This window comes from Pocillopora verrucosa, chromosome 5, assembly GCF_036669915.1.
Source record: "Pocillopora verrucosa isolate sample1 chromosome 5, ASM3666991v2, whole genome shotgun sequence".
Taxonomy (NCBI): Eukaryota; Metazoa; Cnidaria; class Anthozoa; order Scleractinia; family Pocilloporidae; genus Pocillopora; species Pocillopora verrucosa.
Genome location: NC_089316.1, coordinates 9,608,591 through 9,636,572, shown reverse-complemented (window position 1 = coordinate 9,636,572; position 27,982 = coordinate 9,608,591). Strand labels below are relative to the sequence as shown.

Genomic DNA, 27,982 nt, shown 5'->3' with positions numbered 1-27,982 from the left:
TTCAGCCAGTTTGAACTGAGTACTCCCGACAATTTCCTTCTATAGGCGTGTCATGGTCGAGAAAGGAAAATACAATGTTGGAGAAAATAGATGACAAAAGGCAAATCTTTCTATGTCCGAATCTTTTTATTTTACTGTATTTCATGGTCTATTTATATTTTTTAACATACAGTAGAGAACACAACTGTGATACTCTACAAATACTCGATTTTAGTGCTTGCTTTTACACATGTATATGAAGACAAAGGTCGATTGAATTTTTATTTGATAAGGGATGAGTTAACGATCGGAAATTTTCATTCAAATCCTCTAATGCATCTAACTAAAAGCCTATGTTGGATACTTAGCAGCTTTCTACATGGTCTCGAACTCGGTTGTCAAACATCTCCGATTTCAAGAAAAGGGATTTTGCAGGGAAGATCTGATATGGGTGGCAGATCCTTGCTAAACTGACAATGTATAGCACCTAAATGGTAACCACTGGTCCACAAAGCTACTGGAATCGCATTTAAAAATGCCTCTAAATGGCAAACGACATCAGCAAATTTGAAAAGGAATCGCTTTGTAAGAAAACAGATTTAGTAAATAATAACAAGCCGTTAACAGGGTATTATGGCAGTAGACTTAAACATCATACTCATGATAGCATTGTCTCCCATAATTCTTTCAAGGTGAGGAGTTCGAAAGTTTGCCCATGGCGCTGGGGTTATTTTCCAAGGCTGATAGCAAAAGTGATCGACAACACCATGGTACTACGTCCCACGACTTCCGTAATTCGTACTTTAATCTTGTTAATTTAAGTTCTACATTCTAGTTTAACTTAAACTCTAATTTAAAAGGGGAGCCTCACCTATAAGCCTTCATGGCTTCTTGAGACTTCCTCGCTTTTTTCCTTTTCCTATTTTATATTTCCCATGTATTATCTATGCAAATTAGCTTTGTTCTCCTTTTAATATGTAATAAAGGTAAATTTTAAATTAAAAAATTAATAAATTCCGTGAATCACTCCAAGCACTACGATGTAGAGCAAACTATCAAGTAAAGCTTGTAAAATTCAATACACAACGGCGGTACCATCGCACAATGGCACCGACAAGACATAAGAATATCCTGGATGAGATATGTTCCATAATTGCAGAACAGAAATACGCAATTCATGGTTTTTGGAGTAATTATCAATTGGCCGGCGTAAACCAAACACCTAAGTTATTACAACAGCCAATAATAACGAAGTTTTGCATCGTTATTAGCTAAGAGGTTTCAAAGGAAATACAAGCAAACTACGAAAATTGGGGGCAAACGACCAGTCACGATTCTTTCTCGTTTGCCATCTGATTTGTTTCGTACATTGAGCGAGTTTCTAGACCAATCACAGACCGAAATAAAGAAAACCAAAGCAGTAAGGGATTACTTTTTACACTCAGTTAAGAATTACTCTATATCAAAATTTCAATCAAACCACGAAAACTCGATAGCAATTCAGTGACTTAAGCTCATCCAAACCAAAAAACCTGCGACCTCTAAAATGCTATGTTTTATCTAAACTTTTCTTTTCAGCTAAAAATTAAGTTTCGTAAGAGAAGTTCTAAAATTTCGCAGTTTTTTCTGGTTGCGTTCTGTTTCTTCGTTGAGGTCTTCCTGGTTTGTAGCCAAAGCTGCCGAAACACTTTTTTTTTAGCCTGTAAATGCAACAAGAAAACAAACCAAAATTAGTGAACAAAAAGTTCACATTTCCCAGAGTATGGTTCTCCGCAAAGTGATTAGAATTCGGGCGCGGATCAAAACAAACTCAGCCGACCTGAAAAGCAAGGTCCTGGATATAACCCGGCCAAAATGGTAGGAAGCAAGTGTTCTCACTACAGCACCATCCCTGGTCCTTGGGTAAATTGAGCAGCTGTAATACCTCTGACTTAAGCTTGTATGCTTTTCAATGTTCTCTTAACAAGCGACTTTTGTTCAAATACAAATAGCATATCTTAATATAACTTAACAACCAGATAAATGTATACATAACTCGCTTTACAGACACTTTCTTCAGTTACCATCTTTCCAAAAAGACTGTAAAAGATCAATCCATTTAAAACTGATATAATTTCTAAAACCCACCGCGGAATATAAAAGAAGAAAAGAAAATATGAAGGTATAATTTGTAACTTATTTTATGATTACGCACGACTCGTGAAACGATAGCAATGGTACATTTCAAGTCACTAAAGACACTGGTGTGTTTTTCCAGCAGGGAAGTGGAAAGCTTAGTTCGTTCTCAGAGTTGTCTCTGAGAAAGATCAACTAACAAACCATCGTAATGAATCGAGAAGAGTTAACACTTCAAGGGTAAACCTTCGACCCAGTTAGTGCCGCTTTACATAGGAAACATAAGGTTTTCAAATTTCACTACGAATGTTAAGTGATCTTCATCATTTTCAAATTGAAAAGCGCGTGACGTGTGCTTTTCCCTTCTTACCTTGTATGGGTTGAAGACTGACATAGTGTACCTCATGAATATGTCCCAGTACTAGTGGCTTGCTTTCTTCAACAGGATGATGTGGCCTGATGACTACATCATTATGTAGACTGCTGAAGACATGAATGCACGTTTTAAAGCAATTCGCAGCGGCACAGAGAATGAGGTGATCACCCCAAGCGCCATCTTGTTCCATATATGTCAGGTAATCAGCCCATGTTTCATGGCCATGGACAAAGTGAATCAGATCTGTTCCATCCGGCTGCAAGAAGAGACAGCAATTAAAACTTGAATTCCAAATACCTTTTGAACAGGGCCGAGCACAATTCAAGGAAAAATCCAGAAAAAAATAAACTTCTTTACAGTGGAAAGGTTAGTGAAAACATTAAAACGCGGTGGGCAAACAGTAAAAGCTAAAACAAACATCACGTAAGTGTCACACTACACAGGAATCTAAATGGGCAGCGGCAGTTGCGTCTCCACATGATCATGAACCCATTTTGAGACAGGAAGACTCGCTATGAACCTATTGCAGTTAAATGTTTAGCCGTTCATAGGTACCATCACACTTCTAAGAAACGAGAATTTAAACAAATGCGACCATACGGGTAAAATGTCAACTACCGGTAAGTCCTTAAATGAAGAAAACCAAAACATTCAGAGTAAGAAAAATATAGTTTAGAATGATAAGGTCTTCAAAAAACATGATCGTCCTATTCAGAGCCGAGCTAAACTGACGGTGTTCATTGATTCTGAATTGATTCTGAAAGGAATATTTTTCTAAGGGTGTGACTTACATAACTAAGCACAACACTCTACTAGAGACTCCATTTGAATTAGATAAGAATGTGGGCAGAGACTACGTTGCCTACCGCTTAAGGCACTGAAATCCACGATAAGAGCTTTCGACACAATCCTACCTTGGGTGACTGTATTATCGAGCTCTAGGAGAACACACTGCACTGTCAAAGCGCTTCTCTGTGTTGTGAAAGGGACCAGTGTCCCAGTAAGGACGAGTAATACTTCATGTAACGGAGAGAGAAATAAGCACTGTGGCCAAAACTACTGATCAACCGTTAGTTCAATCTATTAATGAAAATTACTGCATCTCACCAGTTTTGGGTTTTCCCTGAGGTATTGAATTAAAGATTGTCTCAACTGGCCATGTTGGATTTTGATTCCTTTGACGGTTTCTAGTTGCTCTGACAAGGCATAGAACATGCAGTTTCCTGACCCTTGATTGCCAGAAATTCTAAAGCCCTTATCTGATACAATCGTGGTTAACTCCTCTGTCAAGGTAGTGTGGTTGTTGACCGAGCTTGCGCAGAGTTGCATTCGCTGAAGATTCTGGATGGTTCGCTCAAGCAGCCCTAGAAGCAAAATAATTTTAGGTGTAATTCCTTGAATCATACAATGTAGATAGAAGCGAAGATCTCAACTATCGGATAGAAAAAAATCCATCACATTTAAGACCGAAGTTTCAGTCTACCGTGATTATTTTTAAACTTGCTGGGAACTCATCCTGTATCGCCATTGCAAGCTGCTTGAAATTTGTATGTGATCCACTCGGCCCCGATCTCACTGCTAGTAAAGTAATATGTGCCCAAGTCAGGGCTGAGAGGGACACTTATTAAATTGAGTACTCTGATTTAATTTTTATAGAGGGCGCTACCCTCAAATGAACGAGATATTTCCTTATTAGGAGGATCATGTATGGGAAAATATTTCATGAGGACTTAAATTGATCTAAAATCTTCACTGATAGGAACAGGCTCTTCTTTCAGGTTGAACTACCACTTTCTTCGAGATTCAAGAACCAGAAACAGTATTGGAATAAAAAGTCGCGGTTAATATCCTAGACTTGCCAGTTAACGTTCTACATAGCTACTTTTTTTTCTTTTTTCATAAAAAAATAATTATGTTGCAACGAAAGCAATAATTGCTTGTGAATAACCGGAGCAGATGACTTTTAACCTGAGATTTTTGCACAATATGACATATGCCCCGCTAAAACATTAACATTTTGGAATACACTCGTATCAAGAACGATAATTAAACTTAGGATGAATAAAAGTGGTTTTGGACATTTCTTTTTCTTTTTCCTATCTCTCTCTTATCAGCACGTACAGATCGTTTCCTTTTTGGTGAACATTGGTGATATACACAAACTTATAAAATTCTCTTTCATACCATGTTTTAGAAACCTCTTTTCGAGGTACAAAATGTATTCACATCGAGGACAGAATAAGTTTGGGATACCACAAGAAAAGACAAGCCTAAGGAAAGAAACATAAAAATCATCAACATACCTGCGCCATGAACTTTGACCCACATCTTATCAACAAGAAGGTCACACTGTTTCTCCCAGCTGAACTGCCCTTCATATGATGTCCTCAGTCGTTCAATATCTTTAAGACGCTGTGATCTCTCCTTCTTACGGACAACAGCAATTGCCTCAGCCCACACCTTGGGGTCCTCAGAATCGACCACAAATGATTTGCCGGCTGGCACAGTGCGCAGTGCGTCTCCGAAACCCGAGTTTCCACTAACAAGAATGGGAAGACCAGCTGACAAGGCTTCCAACGCAGTTAAGCCGAACCCCTCCGTCCGGGATGGCATGATACAGAGATTTACTTCACAAAAACAATCTTTCAATTTCTGCTTACTTTGCAAAAACGTTCTCACTGTCAGCTGACGTTTGGAAATACCATTCTGCAGCAAAGTTTCCGTAACTGCCTCCTGTTTTCCATCAGGTGCACCCACAAAGATCAGATGGTAGGAGTTGTCTTTCAGTTCAGCTACTGCTTTAGCAGCGATATCATACCCTTTCAGACCGAAGTCCTCAGGGTCACCACGACCAAAGGTTAACACCCTAAACTTTTCAGAGTCAACTGAGGCATGATTTAGAGTTGAAAACTCCTTGAATGTGCCAGGAGTGAGCGACATGATATCTTGCTGCTTCTCACATGATTGAAGATAGGCAGAGTAGGCCTCAGTCAACTTGGGTCCTACTGCTACCACTAGATTTGCCAATTTACACAAATCTACTTCGGCTGTAGTCTTCTCTTCTCCTCTGGCAATGGCTCTGGGATAGTTTTTGAACATTCCGAGCTCTTCAGGCGCAGTATGCACTACTTGTACCCACTGGCAATTATGGTACTCCCTAATGATTTGGGCTTGCTTACCTAACTTTGCTCCATGACCCAGGACCACGTCAATTATCAGGTTTTTCGGAGGGAAGCTCAACCAGTCAAGAGGGTCGTAGCCTGGACGTCTCTCTGCTTCTTTGATGACAATCTTGTGACTTTCTGCATCTCTCTTTTCTTCTTCAGAACAAGCAAATTGCGGGACTAAGAGCGTGACTTCTATCTCACTACGTTTGGCCACAAGGATGGCAAGGTGTCTGTTGATGGTGGACAAACCCCCCCTTGACGAATTCCACTCACTGGCCAGTAGAGTAACTTTCAAAGTTTTGTCGCACTTTGCTGGGTGACCACGCACTGATGCAACTTGTGAGGTTCTTATTTCTGACGGAGCCAAGCCCTTTTGGATAATGACATAAAAACATTATTATAAAGGAAAAGCATATCATTTTCCAAGTAAGGTATATAAAACAGTTTTCACCAAAAAACTTACTTCTGTTAGAGAAAAATATCCTTTTTTCCCATCAAGAAATTATAAACCAGACGGAAGGAAACGAACTGGTTGAACGCGTTCATATGTGTCTTGAATCAACCAAAAAGGTAATTACGCAATTGCAAAACATACAATCTCATACAGTATATCCATTGCTGAATTGCTTTAGGAGCTTGATGAAGCAAGATCCTTCTATGACACCATTAGATCTCAATCTGTTCCAAGATTTTCTAAATTGGGTATTCCGATTCATACGACTGCCATCGCACAATGTGATATCATTGCAGCTATCATAAGCTCTTCTTAATTGGTTTCCGTTACTACCTACGAACGAAGACATACAAAGAATGCTTTATACCTGGTTCAACAACCATTTCTCTTGTCCAGGAACTGTAAGTACTTCATTAGACATGCTTTCCATACAGATCAAATCCTGTCCTTGCCTTAATTCAAGCAGGTGTAAGCAGTCTTCTTCTCCACAGGACACTTGGTTGTGGTTTACGCACTTGCGACCGCTCTGCTGACAGTAGGGGCATTCAACACAAAATTCATGCTGCATCCTGCTCAGGTATGGGAACTCCTGCGACATCTTTTCTAAAGTGCTCTCCATAAATAATAGCACACTTCTAGCAACTTCTACCAAAGTTGAACTAGAAACTGCAACTACGTTCTTCTTAATTCTTTGTCTCAAGAGGATTTTTATGAACTTCTTTTTGCAAATCATAATCATGTCATGTATGACGTGTTCTTCAAGAATGAACCATGCACCATTCTGGTAGAGTTTTGGAGGCTGCGACGATCCATTTGCACCACACCAAGCAACCGATTTTGAAACAAGGCGAGTAAAAAGACCATGCGGAACAAAGCCTTCTTGGAAATGAAGATACAAAGGGCAAGGATCCGTAGATGATGGTTCCATTTTACAAAGCTCTTCAGGCGAGGACCTCAGTTGACATGGCACAAAGTAATAAACGTCAGCCGGGGATGGTGAGTATTTGGCAATCAAACCAAACTGCTCCATCATGTCCAAGATGTCTTCCTTGATAACGCCTTGCTGAATAAGAGGGGAAAAAACGTGATCAACAAGCTCCATCTTAAGGACACCACTTGTCTCGAGTTCCAGCCAGTACTTGGAATGCACAGGATCCTGAAACCACAAATTCCCTATTTGAAATAAGTTCAATCTACCAATTTTTCTTTAAAAATGACCCATTTAATTTGCAGCGAATCAAAAACATCTCTCCTTTCCTCATTACTAAGGGTACAATGAGTGGTAAAATGTAGTTGGCAAGCCTCCCGAAATGAGTCAACATAATAAGAAAAATCTTGTTATTCATCTCTAATTAGTTTATCTAATTTCCCCCTTACCTCCTCACCTCCAAACAATGTCGTAATAAATTAGTGACCATTTTGTCAATATAAGGCAATATTAAAATGAGGGAGAGTGGGAGACACATGAAAGCTATGGAGAAAACTCAAAATGTTGTAAGGGGTGTAAACAACGTGAAAAAAAAAAACGAACAAAGAGTCAATTAAATTAACATTTTTTCGCCAAGCACAAGTTGGGGGAAGGTAACAAATCCTGCCTACGATCTTTAATCATCTCGATGCATAGAAGATTATCTTTTCCTACCGCTTTTTTGAATGCTGGGATGGTTATAAGCTTCTTGAATAGACTGATTAACCACTGTGCCTTCAGAATGACTGTACTGCGGTGTTTCACAATCAAACCTAAGTCGTGGTAGAAATTCAACATGGTGTGAAACTGTTCATCGTCTTCTATAAAACATAAATCCTTGGCATAGGTTTGAAGATGGACAGTATTTGAGTGGTATACATTCTCAGCTACCAAAGCTTCAATGAACTTTTCGAAGTTAAACCATCTAGAATTATAAAAAGTTTATAATTAGTCTAACTTACAGAAAGGTATACATCAGATAGCAAATTGCATGTAGCAAAGTTTGGAAATTTCTAAATGTAACTTTAGAATATGGCTTAATAGCCGGTTGAGCATCTTTTGAGGATATATTACATCCACAAGTAACATGTTGTTAAGCACTGAAAAATTCGTCGTCTTGAAAGCGCTTTACGCCTGTTTCCCTACTCGTCGAGTTTGCTACATGTTCGCTTCTAACATGCCCAATTCGCTGCCTCTGTTAATTCACAGTTTTAATTTATCTTTTAACCATAAACCACAAGCAATATCTGTAATTTATACTCCCAACTGCGTGATTGCCGTTTATAGGAGTCAGTTAAACTGATCATATGCAAATTTCCTTCTGGTGTGCTTTAAACCGCTACTTTGATTTTTTGGATTGTTGCGAGGTTACGTTTCACAAGTAAACCTGATTGTAGGGTGGAAAGAATCGGCAAAGTCAACAAAATTGTAAGCGTCTTTCATAGAAATGTTCCACAGTGAAAATATGTCATCAATAAATCTCTTCCAGACCAAAGGTTAGAGGGACTAGCCATTAACAGTCGCTTTTCTAGGTTTGCCATAAAATGGCAGAGAAAGCAACTGCTGTCTTAGTTCCCATGGCGATGCCATGTGTTTGTATGAAGAATCTTTCGTTGAACTTGAGAGAATTTTCTTCAAGTATGAGCCGCAAAAGTTTCCGTAAATCATCTGGGGGAATTGGTAAATTATGCTCATAACGTGAGCATAATTTACTGTGGTAGAATTAAGTAAGTAGCGAATTCGGCATGTAAGTAACGAACATTTAGCGAACTTGAACGTAGCGAACTCGACAAGTAACGAAACCAGCTATGAAAGCCACTCGTACGTTTCACATCTCTTTGTGCTTATATCATTACACATCATACTTTACCTCACTGGTATCTTCTCTCCCATATAAGGTTCCTTTCGAAGTACTTCCAGGATTCTCGCTCGAAGAGCATGAATTCCATCGGCATCAGTGCCATCGTTGTCTCCTTCTCGACCTTTCAATTATAAATTATGTAAAACAATTAGTGCTGTTGAGAGAAGCCAGGGAGGAACAGAGATTTCTCCTCGGTCGATACGAGTTTGATGGCAACTAAGACCATGATCCCCTATTTCGTATTCGGAAATGTCTATTTCTGCTGCAGCACTCTAAGTCACTTCTTCGCAATGTATTATAAATTTCACACTAATTTGGTCTGTTAAAACATTCGTTATGGTATTTACATATACAATCCAGGTTAACACAGGAAAAAAGGAAAAAAAAGAGAAAATACATACAAAAAAAATTTCAGGAATAACAGGAGCACCAACAAGGTGCCAACATCAAAAGTAGATAAGTACCAAGATAAAGACAAAAGGATGCTAGAAATTAGACGTTGGAAAAGCAACCGGTAAAATCTCCAGTGAATCCAATCAACTTTATGTAACGATGATTTTGTCTGTCCTCGATAGAAATAAAATTAAACCCAAACTCATTAACCGATAAACACGTCATTAATCATCATGTTGAACCCAAACACATAATTTACCTGTTTGACGATTTCTTTGAAATTTAAAGAAATTCCAGAATTTCCGTGCGAATGATTGGTCTCCTTGAGTGTTATCAATGTAGAAGAATGGTCGGATCACATGTTTTCCATATTCCTTACTAGAAATCTCACGAAGTATCTTGGATGAAACATCCTTCCTATCTTCATATGGCTTGTCAGCATGGGTGCCGACGATGAACACTGGAGGTCGGAGATAGGGGAGCTCGTTAGGCGTTTCAACCATTTCTTCTCCAGTTGATCTCACATTATGAACTGTCACGAGCCACGACAGCAAATTCTCTAGATTTGTCTCATTGTTGGGGTTCTCCAAAGGTACTTCATGAGTTCCCTGTCTGACACATGGCTGAGCTCGGGCATTCAGTGGCTTGCTAAGGTTGTGAACGACGATGTACACAGCTCTTGACGAAAGAAATACTGGGTGAGCAGCATAGTACAAATGTTGACCCGCAAAATCCCACACATCTGCGGTTATCGAGGATGCTTTCTCGATGTATGTACTATCAACATCCACACCTTCAACGATCATGTTCTTTAGGAGTTCATCAGCCTGTTTTTCAACGGCATTAGAAAGTACGGTGACGTTGATGACCTTTTTGGACTTTGTGCTTAGATTATCTCCTTCATGAACTTCGCTTAATGGCTTGGATCTATCGGAAAACTTAGTGGCCGAATCCTCGAACACGGAAACCTAACATTTTAAAATAAGATGAAATATCAATACTGTGGATACCAAACCGCGTTACAAATTGATGGCTGATACATCTTTATTTACACAGTGGATATCGATTTATCTCGTTATGTCAAAACAATGAAATGAGCATTAAATGTGTGAATTCGTTTGAGATCATTCAAAAAAATTCAGGTTTCAGGGTAAAAACATAGTAAACGGACCTCATCGGCGACAACATGTTTTGTGTGCAATTCCTCTCCTGACTCCACTCTGCGTTCTTCCTTAAGCTGTGCCCCTACTGATTTCATTTCTGAGTCTTCCTTCTCATCACCAACAATCATGTGATACCTTTCTGTCGCTAACAGTTTTGCCATACCCGTTGTATATTCCAAAAAATCAGACAAACTTGACTTGTTCGCACAACTTGGAGTCCAGTTCTTAATTTGCTCCACTTCAATTTCGAACTTTGATGGCTCAATTTCAATCCCGTCCGTGCTCCGTTCCCGGTAGTCAAATGGCAGACCTAAGAGAGTCTTCTTTAAACTTGTTTTTCCGGCACGATCCTGGCCAACCAATATTATGCGACCACGATAAACATTCACAAATCCATCTCTAAGGGCCTCTTCATAAACTAGTCTTGCGGAATGTCCTTGCGCCAAAATAGCGGTAGGAGCTACAGCTGCAAGTGAGGGAAAAGGAAAATTTACTATTGCACAAACTAAATATTGTAGAACAGTAGAGTGAGAAACAAAGAACATTTCTACGATACATTACGACCTTGTGGAGGGTGATACATTTAAAACGAGGAACACATTACTAAAATTAACTCCCACGAAAGTCATATCAACCTGCGGAAGATTAAATGTTTTCGGTAGAAGGGAGAATTGATTTTTTCAAAATTTCAGGTAAATCTATCACATAAAACTTCCTCAAAATGTTCTTGTCATAAAATTAGCACGGGATGTTCCATTTTTCTCGCATAGTCAGCCTTCAAGCCAGGTTCTTTTGTATTCTTTTGTATCATTTTTGGCTTGAGATGCTGCGATAAATGTTTTTAAAGTTGTACAGTACACGAAGACCGCATTCAACAACAAAACCAGCCTGCTTCCGATTGTCACGCCTTCTTCAAGTGCACACCCCAAGACTCCAGAACCATGAGGATTGGCTGGCAGATTTGTATTAACCACTCCCACAAACTCTCTTGAAATAGCAAAGTAATTATCAGACTAAGCTTACAACGATACAAATTAGCATCAGTCGGTGATCATAGTTAGTACAAGAGTAAGTGAAGGTTACATTTTTAAGTGTACGGTCGACCTCGCCCTACGGACACCTTGCTTTTACGAACACCCCGCTTAAATAAACTCCCGTTATTACGGAATCTCGCTATTACGGAAATGCGGACACTTTAATGCCCCCTTGCGCGACATTTCACCCGTTTTTTCTCTCACTGTAGCGAATACTTCGTCCAAAATCCTGACTCATAATATAAAACAAAACAAAAGAAAACAAAGAAACCATTCTTCAATTGGGTGCGAACATTAGAATTTCCTGTTTGCGGCCGATCTTTTTTCCGGTTCGCGAGACCACGTAAGAAACTTTATTTTTGCTTAGTTACATATCATTTCATATGTTTCAAGACAATTTTTTTTCCTCTCGTAACCCGCTTTTACGGACTCTCGCTCTTACGGATGCGAAATCCCCCCTCCAAAGGTGTGCGCAATAACGGGAGTCGACTATATACGCCAATTTGGAACTCTTAGCGACGACGGAAGGACAGGCTTTACCTACTTGAAGCTCTAATATTTACAAAAAAATTCCTTCAGAAACTCTAAATTGAGATAAAAATCACCACAGCGCGAGAGCCACACAATCCTTACTCCAAGACAACATTGTGCTCGAGTATGCAAAAGATTTTTTGCTATATATTCATGTAACACTACCTGCAATGTCTACGTAGATCGATCTTTTCGTCGTATCCACATGCTCAATAAGACTTCTGATCTCCTCTAGTGTGAGCGGATTTCCTTCTACAAACAGTTTCTTAAGTTTAGGCAGTTTTCTAACCACATCAAATCTCTTCAGTTGGTTATTTCTCAAGTCCAGCTCTTGTAGTCGTTTCAAGTATTTCATACTTTTAGGCAGAGAGGACAGTCTGTTGTCATTCACACACAGGCACGTCAGGGTTATCAATTGTAGAAAAATATCAGGTATCTCTGCCAAATTGTTGTGGCTCAAATTCAGCGATTGGATATGTGCCAGTGAAAGGTTCTGTAGGCTAACTAAAAGCATCGCCGCGAGGAAATCCAACGGATTGCTGCCCAAATTTCTCTTACTCAGATCCATAGTTTCTGCTACGTAAGGCAACGTTTCGTTGACATCGGATAGGGTTGCAATTAAATGTTCCTCTACAAAATAGAATGATTACAAAAACTAAGCACCACATGATAACTTCCTGTCAGTTTTGACCTTCTACATCCTTAATGATGCCTAAACCTATCGCACTAAGAGTATATCTAACGAACCATCTCTGGAAACCTTAATTAATAGGAAAGAGGTGCTATAGTTTCACATTAAGAGAACTAAACACAGCTTAGTCAAATTTATATAACTAGTATCGATGACAGGAGCAACCTAGTTTTTCACTATGAACAAAACCTCGTAGTTCCTTTTTCTTCTAGCAAACATAAAAACATTTTTCTGTCATTCACAACTTTTTTTTCCCAGGGGGGAAAAATTACTGCTTGTTATCCAAGAACGTGTTTCATAGAAGCAGTTGCTGCTACAACAGACACAGAATTGTAACCAATATGTTCCCCTTGAATTCATCTCTTTAGACAGAAACCCATGCTTTTTTGTCTCAAGAGTACTAAAACCAACAACAGGTCTGCCAAATTATTGACGAATACTTGACTACAAAAAAATAAGATTTCTGTCAAGGCCTATCCACTGAAAGTGTTCTCATTTCCACTAATGAGTGCTAATTGGATAGAAGAGTTCCACAATGGTCACTCTGCAGGAATAGTGTTAATAGAGTTTCTGAAGCTTTCAGCAATGCTTTTCATTCAATGTCATAGCACAAGCTCCAAGGTATCAGCAAGTCTGCCTTCATACAAGAGTGGAGTATGTGGTATTTTACAAAGCATTCTTTATTAAATTATATTATGATAAGTGGTTGCATATTTTCTTCCGCCTGTGTCGCCTTTGGCCGACGCATACTAGGGAATTCTCTTTCAACTCAGGTTCTCTTAATCCCCACGGCCAGTTGAATGAAAAGCGCTCTTTGATACCGTGAGGATTAAGATTACCGATTTGAAAGATGTTTTACCAATGTTTAACTTTTTGCAAAAACTTATACATTAGGGGGACACTTTCACAACATAGAAAGAAACAACAGCGATGTATCCAAACCAGTCGCTAGGCGCTTTAATCCCATCTAAGCAGCATATGCGGGCAGTTTGCGGCCTTTTCCTACATCGAAAGCCGCAAAACTCTAGAACAAAACTTTATCTTTCTAATCGGCACTCTCAATCCCCACGATATCAACGAGTGCTTATCATTCGACTGATGATCTTGTTCTCTCGTCACCATATTCCTACCCATAGTGTAGCTCCATTTCCTGCATGTAAACACACACAAAACCGACAATTCCTTTAGTCACTCCAGACGAAGGGCTAATGCTCGAAACGCCAGCTTTTAAACTCTTTACGGAGGCCAACTTATGTTATCAACTCAGTTGATAATACTAAATTACCCTGTTATACTCCCCCACCGACGCAGCACCTCAGTTTCCTTAGAAACTTACCCCCTTTACGTCAATGAATAGTCATTTCTACTTACCTACTTCGGATACAAGGTCTGACACATTTCCGACTGTTAGTGCTGACACTTCCATAAAAATCTTAACAAGACGGTTTCCAACTGCATAATCCTGTGCTTCCTGGAAGAACAAATTATAAAGTCGAAATATCCCACCACTAAATAATAGTTGTGTGTGAGCTGTATTTCTGGAAGAATTCCGGGTTAATTTTGGGAATGTAAGGAAAAGAAAATGTAATTTCTGACGGTTGAGTGACTAGGAACGAATTAGTCAGAAATTACTTTTCTGATGGCACGATTGAGAGGTTTTCGTATTCTCAGGGGAGAGTTTTGAGTATTTAATGTTTTAGCGGGGAATATTAATCATTCTAGCTCAGTCAGTCTTTCTGTTTGCTGTTGTCAATTTAGTTAAATTTTTTCTATGGAGTTATGGGTTTGTTTGTACCTCTTCCCCGAGGTTCCGTGCCACTGCATTAGATGGAGAATACGTTTCCACATATTTTTTGGCCACATCTAAAGAGTGGTTTTTTTAGTGGTTTTTCGTATCTGGCGTGGTACAGTTAATTTTTCAAGCTTTTCAAGTTAGACTTGCTAGCATATTCTATGTTGTAATAAGTATATGTTACGACATATTGTTGTTGTCGGATGACTGACTGACCATTCCTCAATAAACTATTTCACATTGAATGTTTCGTGATAGTGTAGTCAGAATTATAGTCTTGAGAAGCACTGATGTCATTAGTAGTGACTGTCCTTTTGACAACCCGAGCGTCAGTCATCATCAGGATCCAAGGAGAAGTTGTGGTGATATGTAATTCTGTCTCCTGAAAATTGATTCGTTACTTTTGCTGTGATGTCATTGACTGTGACACTCGGGTAACATGATTCCTTCGTCATTCATCCATAGTTCCCATTGCATGCCTACATTTTGACGTCAACATCCGGGAAATCTACCTTGTGCTTTGTCGTAAAAGAACTAGACGTCTTTAGTGCTGGCATATTTTGCTGACCAAAATTGTTGTCGTTGGTCACTCTAAACTCGGAACTGTCGGTAGGTTCTATCTTATTTCATTTGCGCTGTAATTTCGCTCGCTAAGGTGTTATTTCTGTTCGTAGGAAACCGACCTTACTGTCAAAATTGGATGTTTATTCTGTTCGATTATAGGAACATTTGGATTATCATTGGAACGCCTATAAATAAATGGTTTAAGTTTTCGCTTTTGAGTGTATTCTTATGTGGTTCTGCGAACTGCGTAATATCATCACTTTTGACCAGTAGGTATATTAACTCATTCTTTTCTGTCTTAAAAACAAAAAAAAAGGTAAGCAAGGATAGTTCACTCTAATAGCGGAGCTCGCAGCGTACGCAGCGTAGCCCCATAATTGTACGAAATAGTAGTAACCCATCAAACCGAACAAATTTGGACTTACGATCGTACGACCGCACGACCGTCAGTACAAGGTGCCACTTTTAGCATGCGCGGCCAACTACATTGCGGGCACTATCTTAGCCATAACGTAATGGAAGGGCGAAGGAGAAGGTAATGCGCAGGCGTGATTGCGTGCGTAACTAGGACACCCTGTAAGTATGCGCCAGGAGACACCGGCAGATGACAATGAAGTGCGCATACTCGAGTGCCGTGCTTTAGTGCAGCGTACTGCGGGCACACGGTTATGCATTACAAGAGGGCGTCAATACTCATAAGTGTTTATAAACAATAAATTCGTATCGGCGCCATCATTTAGTGAAGTTTTGTTGACACATTATCAGTTTACAATTCGTGAACTATCTCTGTAACCTGCTTGGGTATTTTCTTTTGAATTAAAAGAGTCACATCCTCGAGATTTCATCAGTAATTAAGAACGATAAATCTGTATATGTGGCAGAAGTGAAACACATTTTAAACTTCCCGTACGAGTTTAGGAAACTGTACTTAATTGACTCTCGATAAATTGGCTAGGCATACCTCGTTAATTATTTTATCATTTTGTAGCCCCAAAAGCCCGGATTATGACTCTGGAAGTACTGAACTTGTACAAGGCACCTTTCAAGGAGGAAGGTTTGAATAAAACTGCTTTTACGACCGTAAATTGCACCCGGTTTACATAATTTATGTAGATAATTGCTTGAAAAAATACCTATTGTAATGTAGTTTGGGGAAGTAACTTATGCTCATAACTAACAAAGTTCTTTAAGTGTAGATAGCAATGTAATTATTATTACACATGTGGAAGTTGTGTACCAAGGAACAGCTGATGAATGTTTGATGATTTTGGCACATCTGTGAACATGAGACATTTTGCATCACAATAAAAACTTTTCATGGAATACAAGAGTTCTTTGAGGTTAGAAAGCAAACCTGTGATATGAGTACATTGGATTAATTGGCAATTTGCATTTAACATAATTGACTGCTGCTTTATGAGAAATCCATATTTATGCAGAGATTTACTAAAACTTAGTTTGAATACTAAATTTCATGATCTTTAAGATATAAACATATACATGTATGTATACTTCTTGGTAAATTTTGTATAGCATACCTTTTATTGAGCCAAAGTTTTAAGCCTCTAAAATTACTTCTTTTCTTAAAACCTTCTTATTCAAGGTATTGAGAATTTCTTGGAATTTATGTGGACCTCAGGGTATTTAAATTGCCTCAAATTCAATTCCCAGAAATTCCCAAGAATTCCACCCTTCTTAAATTATAGGTAGTTAATGTGTAGCTGAGAATTCCTAGGAATTCCAAGGAATTTCTAGTCCTCACAAAACTGGAGTCTTCCTTTCCCAGAAATTCCCAGTAATTCCAAGCTTTTCAAATCAGAGCTTATTTGCATAGTTGGGAATTTTTGAGAACTCCTAGGAATTCCTAGGAATTCCCTGAAAATTTGGAATTCAGTTCGCAAGTGTTATTTGCATAATTGGGAATTTTTGAGAATTCCTAGGAATTCAGCTCGCATTGTATATTAATGATTCAAACATTCTTATGCTTTAAAATGTGGCAATATGATGAGCATCTACTGTTATGAAAGACTTACAATGGAAAAACCTGTTGCTGGTAGCTTAAGGCTTTAATGTTTAAATTTTCATGGGAAATGCTTTTCTTTGAAAGCAAGGATACAGAAGATTTCAAAGATGATAGAAGTTAAAGCTGTTTGCAAGCAATGAAAAGCAAATTGACAATCATACTTTAATGCTTGACATGTTTCACTCTTGCATGTCAGTTGTGTGTACCTTCCATTGTAGAAGTGTCTTTAAAAATATATTTTGGTGTGGCTGTTGTTCTCTGTTGATCTTCATTGTCAAAAAAGCTACTAAAGGTACTGAACTTCAATTTTTATGTACACAAAACACCCTCCAAGGTGGAAGAGTAGAAGACCTCAGAATGAGAGTGTGGACGTGATTCTTCTCAGATGTCAGCTGGTAAAAGGTAGATACCAAAATTATACTCCATAAGAAAAAGTACACTTCAAAAAAATCACACTTAACCCTTTAACTCCCATTAGTGACAAAGACAGAATTTCTCCTTACAATATCAAAACAATGTCAACCATATAATTGATGAGAATAAAGAAAAATATCAATTTGGGGATAATTAGTTTATCCAATACTAAATTCTCTGAACTAACATTATAAGAGTTGTGTGGTTGGCAGTGAGGATAATTACAAATTTGATCTGGGAGTTAAAGGGTTAAGTGGTGGCATGATTGATATGTGATATTTAGAATGACAGAAACAGGAAAAATACATTGAGCTTTTTCCTATGAAATTAGATGTCCATAAGAAAAAGTACACATTGTCAAAAAAATCACACTGAAGTGGTGGTCTGGTTGATTTGTGATATTTAGAATAACAGAAAAAAGAAAAACGCATTGACCTTTTTCCTATTCCCCAGTAAGTTAGTTAGATTTTGGATTCTACATTCAAACTGGGTGAGATTAAATGAATTCATATCATGCTTCATTATAGTTTGTTTACATGGAAAGATGATTATTATTATAGCTTCAGAGATGTTTTGGTTGCCATCCCCATAACATAGGATGTTTTAAGAACTTTTTTCCTTTCTCTTCGATACTATTTACTATTTCTGGAGCACAATTAAAAGGAAGCAGGCTATAAAAAAATTATAATTTTTCACTTTGGTAATTATTTGAATATATGAGTAACATTTGAAGTTTTCACGCATAACACGATGATCAAGCTGAAGATAGCCTCAAAAAGAAGTGAACTCCACTGTAACAATTAGGTGACCAATTTGGAAACTTGAGTACTAAGTAAATACACCTGAGCTTGCAATTCTGATTACTAAAATTTGTTGAGGTAATTAAAATGTCATTCCCCATGCAGGAACCTTCCACGTGACCTGAACAGTCATATGTTATGAGAAAAGTTTAGAAAAATACATTTGAGTTAGTAGAACTATTGTAAGTACAGCAGCACCTTGTAACAAAAATTAATGATCTGCTGTAATCATGAACATTTGGGAGAACTTATGGTGGTAATTGACCCTTTTTTTGCTAGGATGCAAAGGGTCTGATGATTGCAATGTATATCTTTTAGCTTTCAAACTCTCAATTTTGAATTAATTGTAACTGTTTACCATATCTATTTCTCTGAACCTTGAACCCCTCAAACGTTGAAGGATGTGAGTCCATTACCTGACTTCCTTTGTTTGCAATTGTTTGATTATATAATTTTTCTGTGTAAGTTACCTCATTGTAACATGTAATATTATTCTTTAGATTGCATTAAATACTCTTGCTCAAGCTTTCATTAATGGATGGTGTTTCTTACCAATGCTCATAACCATCTAAACATTGATATAAGGAATTGGTGACAAGATATGTGAGTTTTAAAGGGTTGGAATCTGGAAAAGCATGGATCCCCCTTTAATTAGGAATAAAATTAAGGGGGACCCTCCTATTTTGATTCATGCTTTTTCCTTAACCTGCCTCCTTCCCTGGAATGTTTAGTGAACATTACATTAATAGGCATCTACCGAATGCACAAAGCAAGAATATAAATGCCTCAGCTTAAAAGCCAAAAACTTAAAAAAAGTGAGTTGTGCACACCATATCTTACTTTTTATCCTTTGGATAGTTATTCAAATAACATAGTCATTATTAGTCTCGTTCACTCTCACTTTCCACTGAGCTTGTGAAAAGATGATAACCTAAGTATTTCTTTAAATGAATAAAGTTCTTTGTGCATTATCAGTACAAACCTAATCTAATTTGTACATGAGGGTGATTGTTCCAGGTAGGCTAGCTTAGTTCTGAAATTTCTACGATTTTACCTCACGAACCTACATGTAGACTGAATAAACAGAAACTTGAAAATTATTTGTTGTCTTTTTGAGGTGTGCATCAAAATTTCAAAGTAATCGCAGACTTGAACTGGGATTATGACTACTTCAAATGAATTTATTACGTGCCGCACAAGTACAGGCAGGTGTTGTAAAAAAGTTTGCTTAACTTTTTCATTAGTACACATTTCATTTTCTGAGAATCTTGTTTATTTGGCTAATGCTGAATTCTAATTTTTTAACCCTATTTTATTTTCTTGTGAATATTCTTAGATGTCCTAGTACTTTCAGTATTTCAGCTGGGTGGAGGCCTTGCTTGTGGATGATCTTGATTTTTTTGGTAGAATAGTTTGAAACTTTTGCCACGATGACAACCAAAAGTAGAGTACGTAAATGATCCCAAACGCATCAACACAATTGATACACTGAGTGTTGCCGTGGTTGCAAACAACATAGGTCACGCGGAGACTCAAATCATAGCGGGAAATTCCATGGTAATTTTAAATAGAGCAGTACCAAAACACAAATTCAACCAAATCTTTTTGAGAAAAATGAACAATAGCAACGAATTTTCGCCTCGAATATTCGCCACATAGAACGAATTTTCACTCAAAAACCTTGAGTCGCATTAAAGCCATCAAGGAATATGTCGCCGAAAGTTCGAGCCGTTCACAACAATACATGCCTCGAAAATTCGCGGAAATGTCGTCGACGTTTCATTTCGGTCAAGAATTCGTCCAAAAACTAGGAATTTCTTCAAATTTCGTCGACAGGTGTTTGCATCACTTTTGCACAATACTGTATCTGTTAATATTCATCTACTTGAAATAATTACACGAAATCTTATAGATATATGGCACATTATTTTTTCCTCTGATCCTCTTAACACTTTCTTATTTGTAGGGATTGGTATTGGCTGTAAAATTAAAGTCAAATGATAGCTTTGTGCACAGCCTATGCATCAAATTTGTGTAATAAAATATTGTATCTTTAAAACTAGTTTATCAGAACAAGAATGAGTTACCAGGCACATCTATAGCTTTCACAGTCATAGTTTCCAGGTTAGAATTAAGTCACTGCCGATTAAAATCCTCAGTTCCTTTGCCCTGACAGCCCAACCTCATCAAAACATTGGCAACAGGAGCAATTAACTAATTAATGATACTGACAAGAGAGCCTATTCCCAAATACACCCTCCACAATCCTGTCAGCTCATTATGAACATGGCATTTAAAACATTGTGTATCTGCCACAACGTTTTCATTTCCCCGACTAATTATTTTGTAATGGTGTTTACAAGTTGTGGTAAATGGTTGGGTTGAAATATAATATAAAGACTTGCCAGTAGATAGTCAAATGGAAACTTTTTTCATATCAATAAAATTTCTTGTTGCGTCTCATGTTAACATGTTGCAACAACTCCACCTTCCAGCAAATTTAATTATTTGCAAACATGAGAAAATATCATCTAAATTTTTTTTCAACCTATTTAATAAAGCTAACTTTGAAACTAAAAAGGAAACTTGATTGATGTTTGGAATTGATTTCTGTGACGTTAAAAATGAAATCCAGGTATTATCTCAAGTTTTCTTAAAGACACCCATATTAAATGCAGTTGCAGCAGAGGTTACCGAATTAAATTACAGAAAGAAATCTAAAAAAGACGTCGTGTATTTCCAGCCAGAGGAAAATCATAAAATTAGAGTAGCCAAAGGCGTAAAAGTTTAAGAAAATTACAGGTTCAACCATGAGTTAAAAATTACTTTTCTTTTAATTTTCTATGTTAAACAGGGGAGGTTGAAACGTTAGGGAAAAACTGTGAGGCAAGCAGTCATACCTGGCAACTTCAAGAGAAGATATAAGAGAAGCCCATATGATTCTGGCGTATTGTTTTATTAACTCACTGTGCTCACGGGTATACACTTCAATCGTCCACTGATGTCTCAACGCAAAGTAGTTTACCGTCATTCTTTTAAACTTTGGCTCCTTTTCCCAAACCGAAATTAAAAGTCACGCTCAATAGAATACAATTTCAACCGATGCTGACATCATACACTTCATCTGAAGAGGAAAACATTTCCTATCTTCGAAAATTTTCTCTAAACATCAAGAAAAACAACAAAGGTCTTGAGCTGTTTGAAGATACCGCTGACTGCACGCGTGTTGATCACTTTGCAGGTTGTGAGAACATCGTCCCCATATCGTCCCCAGGTTCCAGACCTCGGCCTTCGCCCCCACCCAGAACTGGTCTCTAACAGAGCCCCTTCAAGAAAGTCTTCAGCCAATGCTGGAGAGTTGTACGATACCTTTTATTCAGTATAATAGAGGGCTGAAAATAGACTATCAAGAGCTCCGCTTTTAGGCTTGGCTTAATCTATACATTAGGTCCATTTGTTAATAAACATTGAAAAAAAGTTATTTGCGTGGTGCCGATGCCAGATTGTTGACATCTATCTGGCGGACATGGTGTTGTTGACTTGTTGTTGACTGTGTTGTTGGTTGAATCAGGGGAAGTCTGCCTTTTAGCGAGCTGTATGCCAAATGCTAGATATAGTTGCTATACGCGGTTTTGGTAACAAAAAAGATTTTAAAAGAAACGTAGGAAGTTCCAATGTTTTGACGTCAATACGACACGATAAATGTAGAGGCACAACTTGTAATTGAGCACCTACTAGAAACGCATTCTTCTCCCAAGGATGCAACCCGACCCTTAAAATCACAAAATGTTTTATGCCAAGGACATAATAAGTAATCATATAAAAGTCATGTAAAGAGTTTTTATACACCACTTCACCTTACCATTCTTTTTAAAACATTTGCATCATACTCTACAAAAACCATGAAAAAAAACCTGTCCAACATGATTTCATGTTTTAGTACATGTAGTACAATGCCATCACATAAACATGGCCACATTACTTACCTCAAAAGACACCTCCCTTCTATCTTCAAGATCTGCTTTATTCCCCACAAGAGCACCAAAGACAAATGGAAGGGGCCATCCAGCGAGCCTGTCAACCAACTCCTTTGCCTCCTCAAATGAACGTCTCTGTGTTATGTCATACACAACAATAAGAGCATATTCTGGTCCATTAAAAAAAGGTCGTAAGATATCTGAAATGTCCTTCATTTCCATCTTGCGAAAATCCACTCTTCGTCTTGTAAAAAAGAAATACGCTAAAAGGACAAATGAACATGGATTAAAACTTAGATGACTGCATGAATTTTTCAAAAATTAATTTAATTGCGTCCATGCTCATTGTTAAACGTTTTCTTACATTTCCGAGTAGAAGAATGGTGGAAACGATAAAGATCCCTTATTCTCCTCTCGAGAGTTTCGTCTCTTTCCATATAGAGTCCTATTTTTCCTAAACCGAGGCAAAAAAACAAAGAATTGATAACTTGAACACAAATCATAATGACTACTGTATTTTCGACTTATTTTTTAAGATATGATGAAGAGTGCAAAGGTCAGCAACAAAAATTACAAACTTGAGCTTAAAAAGCTTTCAACTTTTAAAAGAAGACATCAATCAACTATTGGCCTTTAATAGTTATTTTCCGTGACACAACCATGAAGGTATCTTGTAATTTCAACAATCAAAATATTACATGTACATAGGAAACAAAAACTAAAAATTTAAGTCATACTAATAAATTGACCATGATTAGATCAATCTCGTTTGCACTCACCTAAAAGTATTGAGCAAACTTGCAGTTCTGGATTTTCTATACTCCTGATCTGAACTTTCATCTGTGAACATCAAGAATGATGCAAAGCCTTTCTTAATAGTGACGTTGTGCTTTGTTTAATAGAAACTTAAGGAGTACTCCTCCTCCCTGGGAAAGTTAGCATTTACTAGCTAACTAATCAAGTTGCTTAAGCAGGGTGCTTTAATTATCATAAAAAATATGAAAACAAAAAACAATCAAAAAATTTGCCATAAAATTACATTATAAAGAGTTGATCTCCACTGTATCTTATAAATACATCTTTAGTTAAACAGACTCAGGTTAATAAAATCATTACTGCTAGTGGCAATTATGAAGTAAAAATAATTTGGGTTTTTTCCTTCAAATTTTTTTCTAACAAAGAATTATAGAAAGTAGTCCGAACAAATGGATCTATAACAATAAATTATATGTTCCAAACCATCTTGACCTGGAATTTGAAATTTCAAACTACTAACAAAATATATTCATTAACTAGGTTCCACAAAAAGTTACTTGTAGGAAAAGCCTCACCCATAGCCTCCTTCAAAGAAAGTTTAAGTTGGTGCCTTCTTCCCCTAAATTATTTTCCAGCAAGCAAATAAAGTTTTTTTCCTTCACCTGATTGAGTGCAATATTTTTCATAATACTTCTACATAGACAAGTGGTTTGAATAAAACAGTAGAAAGGGGATTTTGATTGACAGCAAGTAAAATGGTTTATTTTATATGATCTAGAGGTCACTACAGGAGGAATTAAGTTGTGTTGTCTCACCCTCCTGGGAAATTAATCCTTCCCTCTGCACCAATGAGAAAATAATTTCCACCCAAAAGGCCTTTTTATAAGAATTCTCAACATAAAGTAATAGAGAAAGCAGAATTATAAGAGCCAAACTTAGCATATATATATATATGATCAACATATCAGGCACATAATGGATCAATAAAAAGAAAACCAGTTTTAATATAAATTATTGCACAATTTAGTCTCCAATAACATTCACAATAGCTGTGAAGATAATTCTCTGTGTTAAGCTATCATAATTTAACACACTAGTTAAAGTAAAAAGCTTTGACTGATAATGGATTGTATCCTGCAGAGGATTCAGTTTATTTAAGGTATTTCTGAGCCATGCAGTGACTAGTGGTAATGTCCAAAGTGACAATTAACCAACAGTCAGATTTATGTGGGCAGTTATGAGTAACAAAGCAAGATGATCAATCAGAAGGCAGTTAGTTCAGCCAGCCAGTTTGCTCAACTGGTTGCTTTCAAGTGACTATGCTCTGTTTATTTGCAATTATTTAATCAAGGATCTTTTCATCTATTTGCTTAGTTCCATTATCTAGTATCTTTCATTTATTCACCACTTGTAAGGTCTAAAAAAGTGCTTTTGTAGCTCTGAAAAAAATTAATCGTCTATTCTCCAAAAGTTCTTTAGTAACCCTTGGTGACACCACAATGCACTACCTTTCCTGAGCCCTAATTACTTGGGGAGTGGCATGGAGAAGAATCCCTGGCTCCATGGAGCCATTCATGGAATCCAGTCAAATGTGCTGGCTCAGTTTCTAAGATCTAACCTCACCATTCTCTCCTCAGCTAAAATACAATGTCAAAAGCTATTCCTGATCCATGCTACTAAGTCTAGTTGCCAACCGTGCAATCTAAAGATGAAGTTAAGGGATGTAAGTTTCTAAAGAAACTCTCGTGCTGCGTCAGTGGGAAAGTATAACAGGGTAGTTTCGTATTATCAACCGAGTTGATAACATAAATTGACCACCGCAAAGAGTTTCAAAGCTAACGTTTTAAGTTTTAGCCCTTTTTTAGAATGAATTGAGGAATTGTGAGTTGTGTGTATTTGTATGCAGAAAATGGAGCCACACCATTGATGGGAGTATGGTGACATGAAAATAAGAATAAATAAGTTGAATGAAAACGCTCATTGATATCGTGGGAGTTAAGAGTGCTGATCTGAAAGATAAAGTATTTTTCTAGTTTTTTGCAGCTTTAAAGATTAAGTTGTCAGCAATACAGTATAGAGATCTAGTTGTCATTGATGGAATATAAAGATCTTGTTGCGCTGTCGTTGGTTTAAAGAGCGTGCTCTGTGAGGGTATAGAGCATAAAGTTGAACTAAAGCTGTCACACCACCTGCCAAATTGTGCTATTTTCGACCCTTTCCAGAACTAAGTTGAGTGGAAGGCCACATCATTCACTGCAGCCGAGGTTTAAAGCGCTGTTATCTCAAGCAATCTTCATGTTCTGGTGAGTTCGGCTGTAAATCATTCATAAACACACGCCTTGAAGAGTTTTTTTCTAATTGTCATGTGAAAAAGTTTGCATCTTTTTATGGGCCACATTTTAACAGGATTTCACTGAACATTTCACTCTCAGATTCTGTATTAGAGACTCAAAACTTCAGGCAAAAGTGTTAAACTCAACCTGCCTAAGTGTCGACTTTCTCCCTACCACGCAATGTAAAGATCTAGTTGTCAATAGTGCAATAATAATGCATAATGATAATGCAATCAATCCAACCGTGCAGATGCACCTAACACTCTGGCAAAATCATTGGAATGAAATTCTAATTGAGGACCATGTGATTAAGTGACAAACGATGCCTTCTATCAAAAAACAGAACAGTTAATCAACAACAATGCAGGCCTATGATGGAACAACATCTAATAGTCGGAATTCTAATGAGGATTGACATGCACCATTGACAGCATGTCAAAACACGCCAAAAGCAACAGACCAAGGAGCTCTAAATAGGAACACTTAAACTTTCAACTTAATTGCCTGACGAAGACTAACAGAAGAGCAGTTGAAATGTTGCGATCAATACACAACTATTAGCCTGACTCTTACATTGTAGGACAAACGATTAAATGTTCATTTATAGATTCTTAAACATGAGATATTTGAGGACTGGTTAAAACATGACAACTTTACGTCGATTTAAGTAGGTACCCTCTTTTTAGTGGGTCGTTAAGTATTCAGATATTCATGCTATTGTTCAGGTTCATTTGCGAGTCAGTAGGGTTCTCGTCGGATTTCACTCAGAAATAAAAGAACGCTATAGAAATCGGAACGCCCTTTGATGACACGTGTGACAATCTTCTTTTGTTTATCGTCCAAAAACGAACAATAGCCCCAATTCCTAAAAATTTCGCTTTTAAATTCTTAACCACAAAGCAAGGAACGCCGAATTTGAAAGGTGTTATACCTTATACCAATATAAACATAAGTTTAGTAAACTGCCTCGCGTATGCGAATGGCAAATGGTAAGAATTAAACTTAGTCGTCTGCCTTTCAGCTTTTATATCTGCTATATTAGGAACTGTCAGGCTCGAAGCTATCTATTTCCTTATCGGAATGTTCGCGAGTACGCGACTTGCAAACAATAAACGCACCGCGTTCAAAGGTCTCTCTAGAAGGCTCGCAAAATGCCCTTTTTCATTTTATGCAAATCAAAATTGAAAACACTTGACAAAAAAGCTTGAATGCATAAAATGTCTGCTGTCATTCTTTGGAATTCATGCTTCACACACGCCGATAAAAGATGGCTGTGCATAAATTAAAACGCTAATAACGAGAAGTAAAATGCGAACTTTGGCCTACAACCACGAAATATGCTTGTTCAAGGTCTCTTTTTAAAGCTCTAAAAATGCTCTGTTTTAATAAATAAAAATCAAACTTGAGAACATTGAGCGAAAAAACTTGAAGGCATAAGATGTTTTCAATCATCTTTGGAGTTCATTGACACGTCAAAACAAAAAGGATTCACTTGTTGACGCTGCCGCTCAAGGTCGCTTAATTGCCCTATTGTTTCATTTTTTTGAGTCTTCCTCCAAAAGATCTCACCTTTTTCCAGAACGAATGAATTCGAACTTAGTCATTACGCTTTCAGCGGTTCTACGTGGCCCCAGAAGTGAATACCCAAAGGATTAAATCGAGCCTTCTATGCACAAAATCCAGCGGTAACACCCATCTCTGAATGACTCACTTAAATTAACTTGAAGTTGTAATGTTATAAAATTTAAGGTTTTTCAGCGGAATTTTATGACATGGTACCTTTGCCAAATGAAAAATAAACCTTACCATAAAATCACAACATTCTCTTTAAAGAGGAAAATATAAATTTCTGTATAGCACCGTACTATTCTGAAATAAAGCCGTAGTGTCGACGGCTTTATTGTTTACGTCATTGTTTTCTTTATCCAAGAGCTGTATGCATAATGAAGTCGCCCTATAGAGTTGTGCGGAATTTAGAAGCTAACTGTTATGACTTGGTACCTTTGCCGATTGAATTACGGACCTATCAATCAAATTATAGCATTTCCTCTTGGAGAGAAAATTTCAGCCCATTAATTCCAAATTGCTGTAAATTAATTACTCGAGATAAAATTATCACTCGCTTTCTCTCTCCTTATGACAGAGAACATAAAAGCAACTCAAAATCAAATATCTAAATACTCTGACAAATTTCAAATGTGCTTCAACTACGATTCATTGTCGTATTTGGAGGATATTTACTCCAGGTAAAATCAGAAAGCTTAATAGTCGAGTTCTTCCCTGATCTGTAACTATGACATTGATTGCATCTTAATTAACTTGGCAACTCTACCGTACATTACGCTTAGTAAACATCAAACACCTCTTACCTCAGCAGGAGAAACTACAGACTATACAGGAGCAAGAGATAATAATAAAACAGCCATAACCTTCGCCTAAACAGCAGATGAACACTCCAATTAAGTTAAAAATCACTTCTGCCTTTCTTTGGCGCAACATGCACTGCTTGCCACCAAAGCTTTCATTCCTGCTATGTTAATGACAAACCCGATTCAGTTGAACCCATGCGTGATGTGCGTGACTTTGATTGAG

General features: G+C 37.5%; 1 protein-coding gene across 1 annotated transcript; it reads right to left on the bottom strand.

Moving 5' to 3' along the window:
- Positions 1 to 120: 120 nt before the first annotated feature.
- Positions 121 to 27,898, bottom strand: LOC136280954 (uncharacterized). Its single transcript, XM_066166931.1, has 15 exons — positions 27,760 to 27,898; positions 23,081 to 23,141; positions 22,666 to 22,755; positions 22,311 to 22,564; positions 14,103 to 14,202; positions 12,206 to 12,670; positions 10,484 to 10,941; positions 9,572 to 10,280; positions 8,929 to 9,040; positions 7,734 to 7,983; positions 6,459 to 7,247; positions 4,774 to 6,007; positions 3,578 to 3,834; positions 2,465 to 2,726; positions 121 to 1,679 (listed from the first exon to the last, which is right to left on the bottom strand). The coding sequence occupies exons 2-15, from the start codon at positions 23,139 to 23,141 to the stop codon at positions 1,675 to 1,677; spliced, it is 5,046 nt and encodes a 1,681-aa protein (XP_066023028.1). The 5' UTR covers positions 27,760 to 27,898; the 3' UTR covers positions 121 to 1,674.
- Between the last annotated feature and the right edge of the window lie 84 nt (positions 27,899 to 27,982).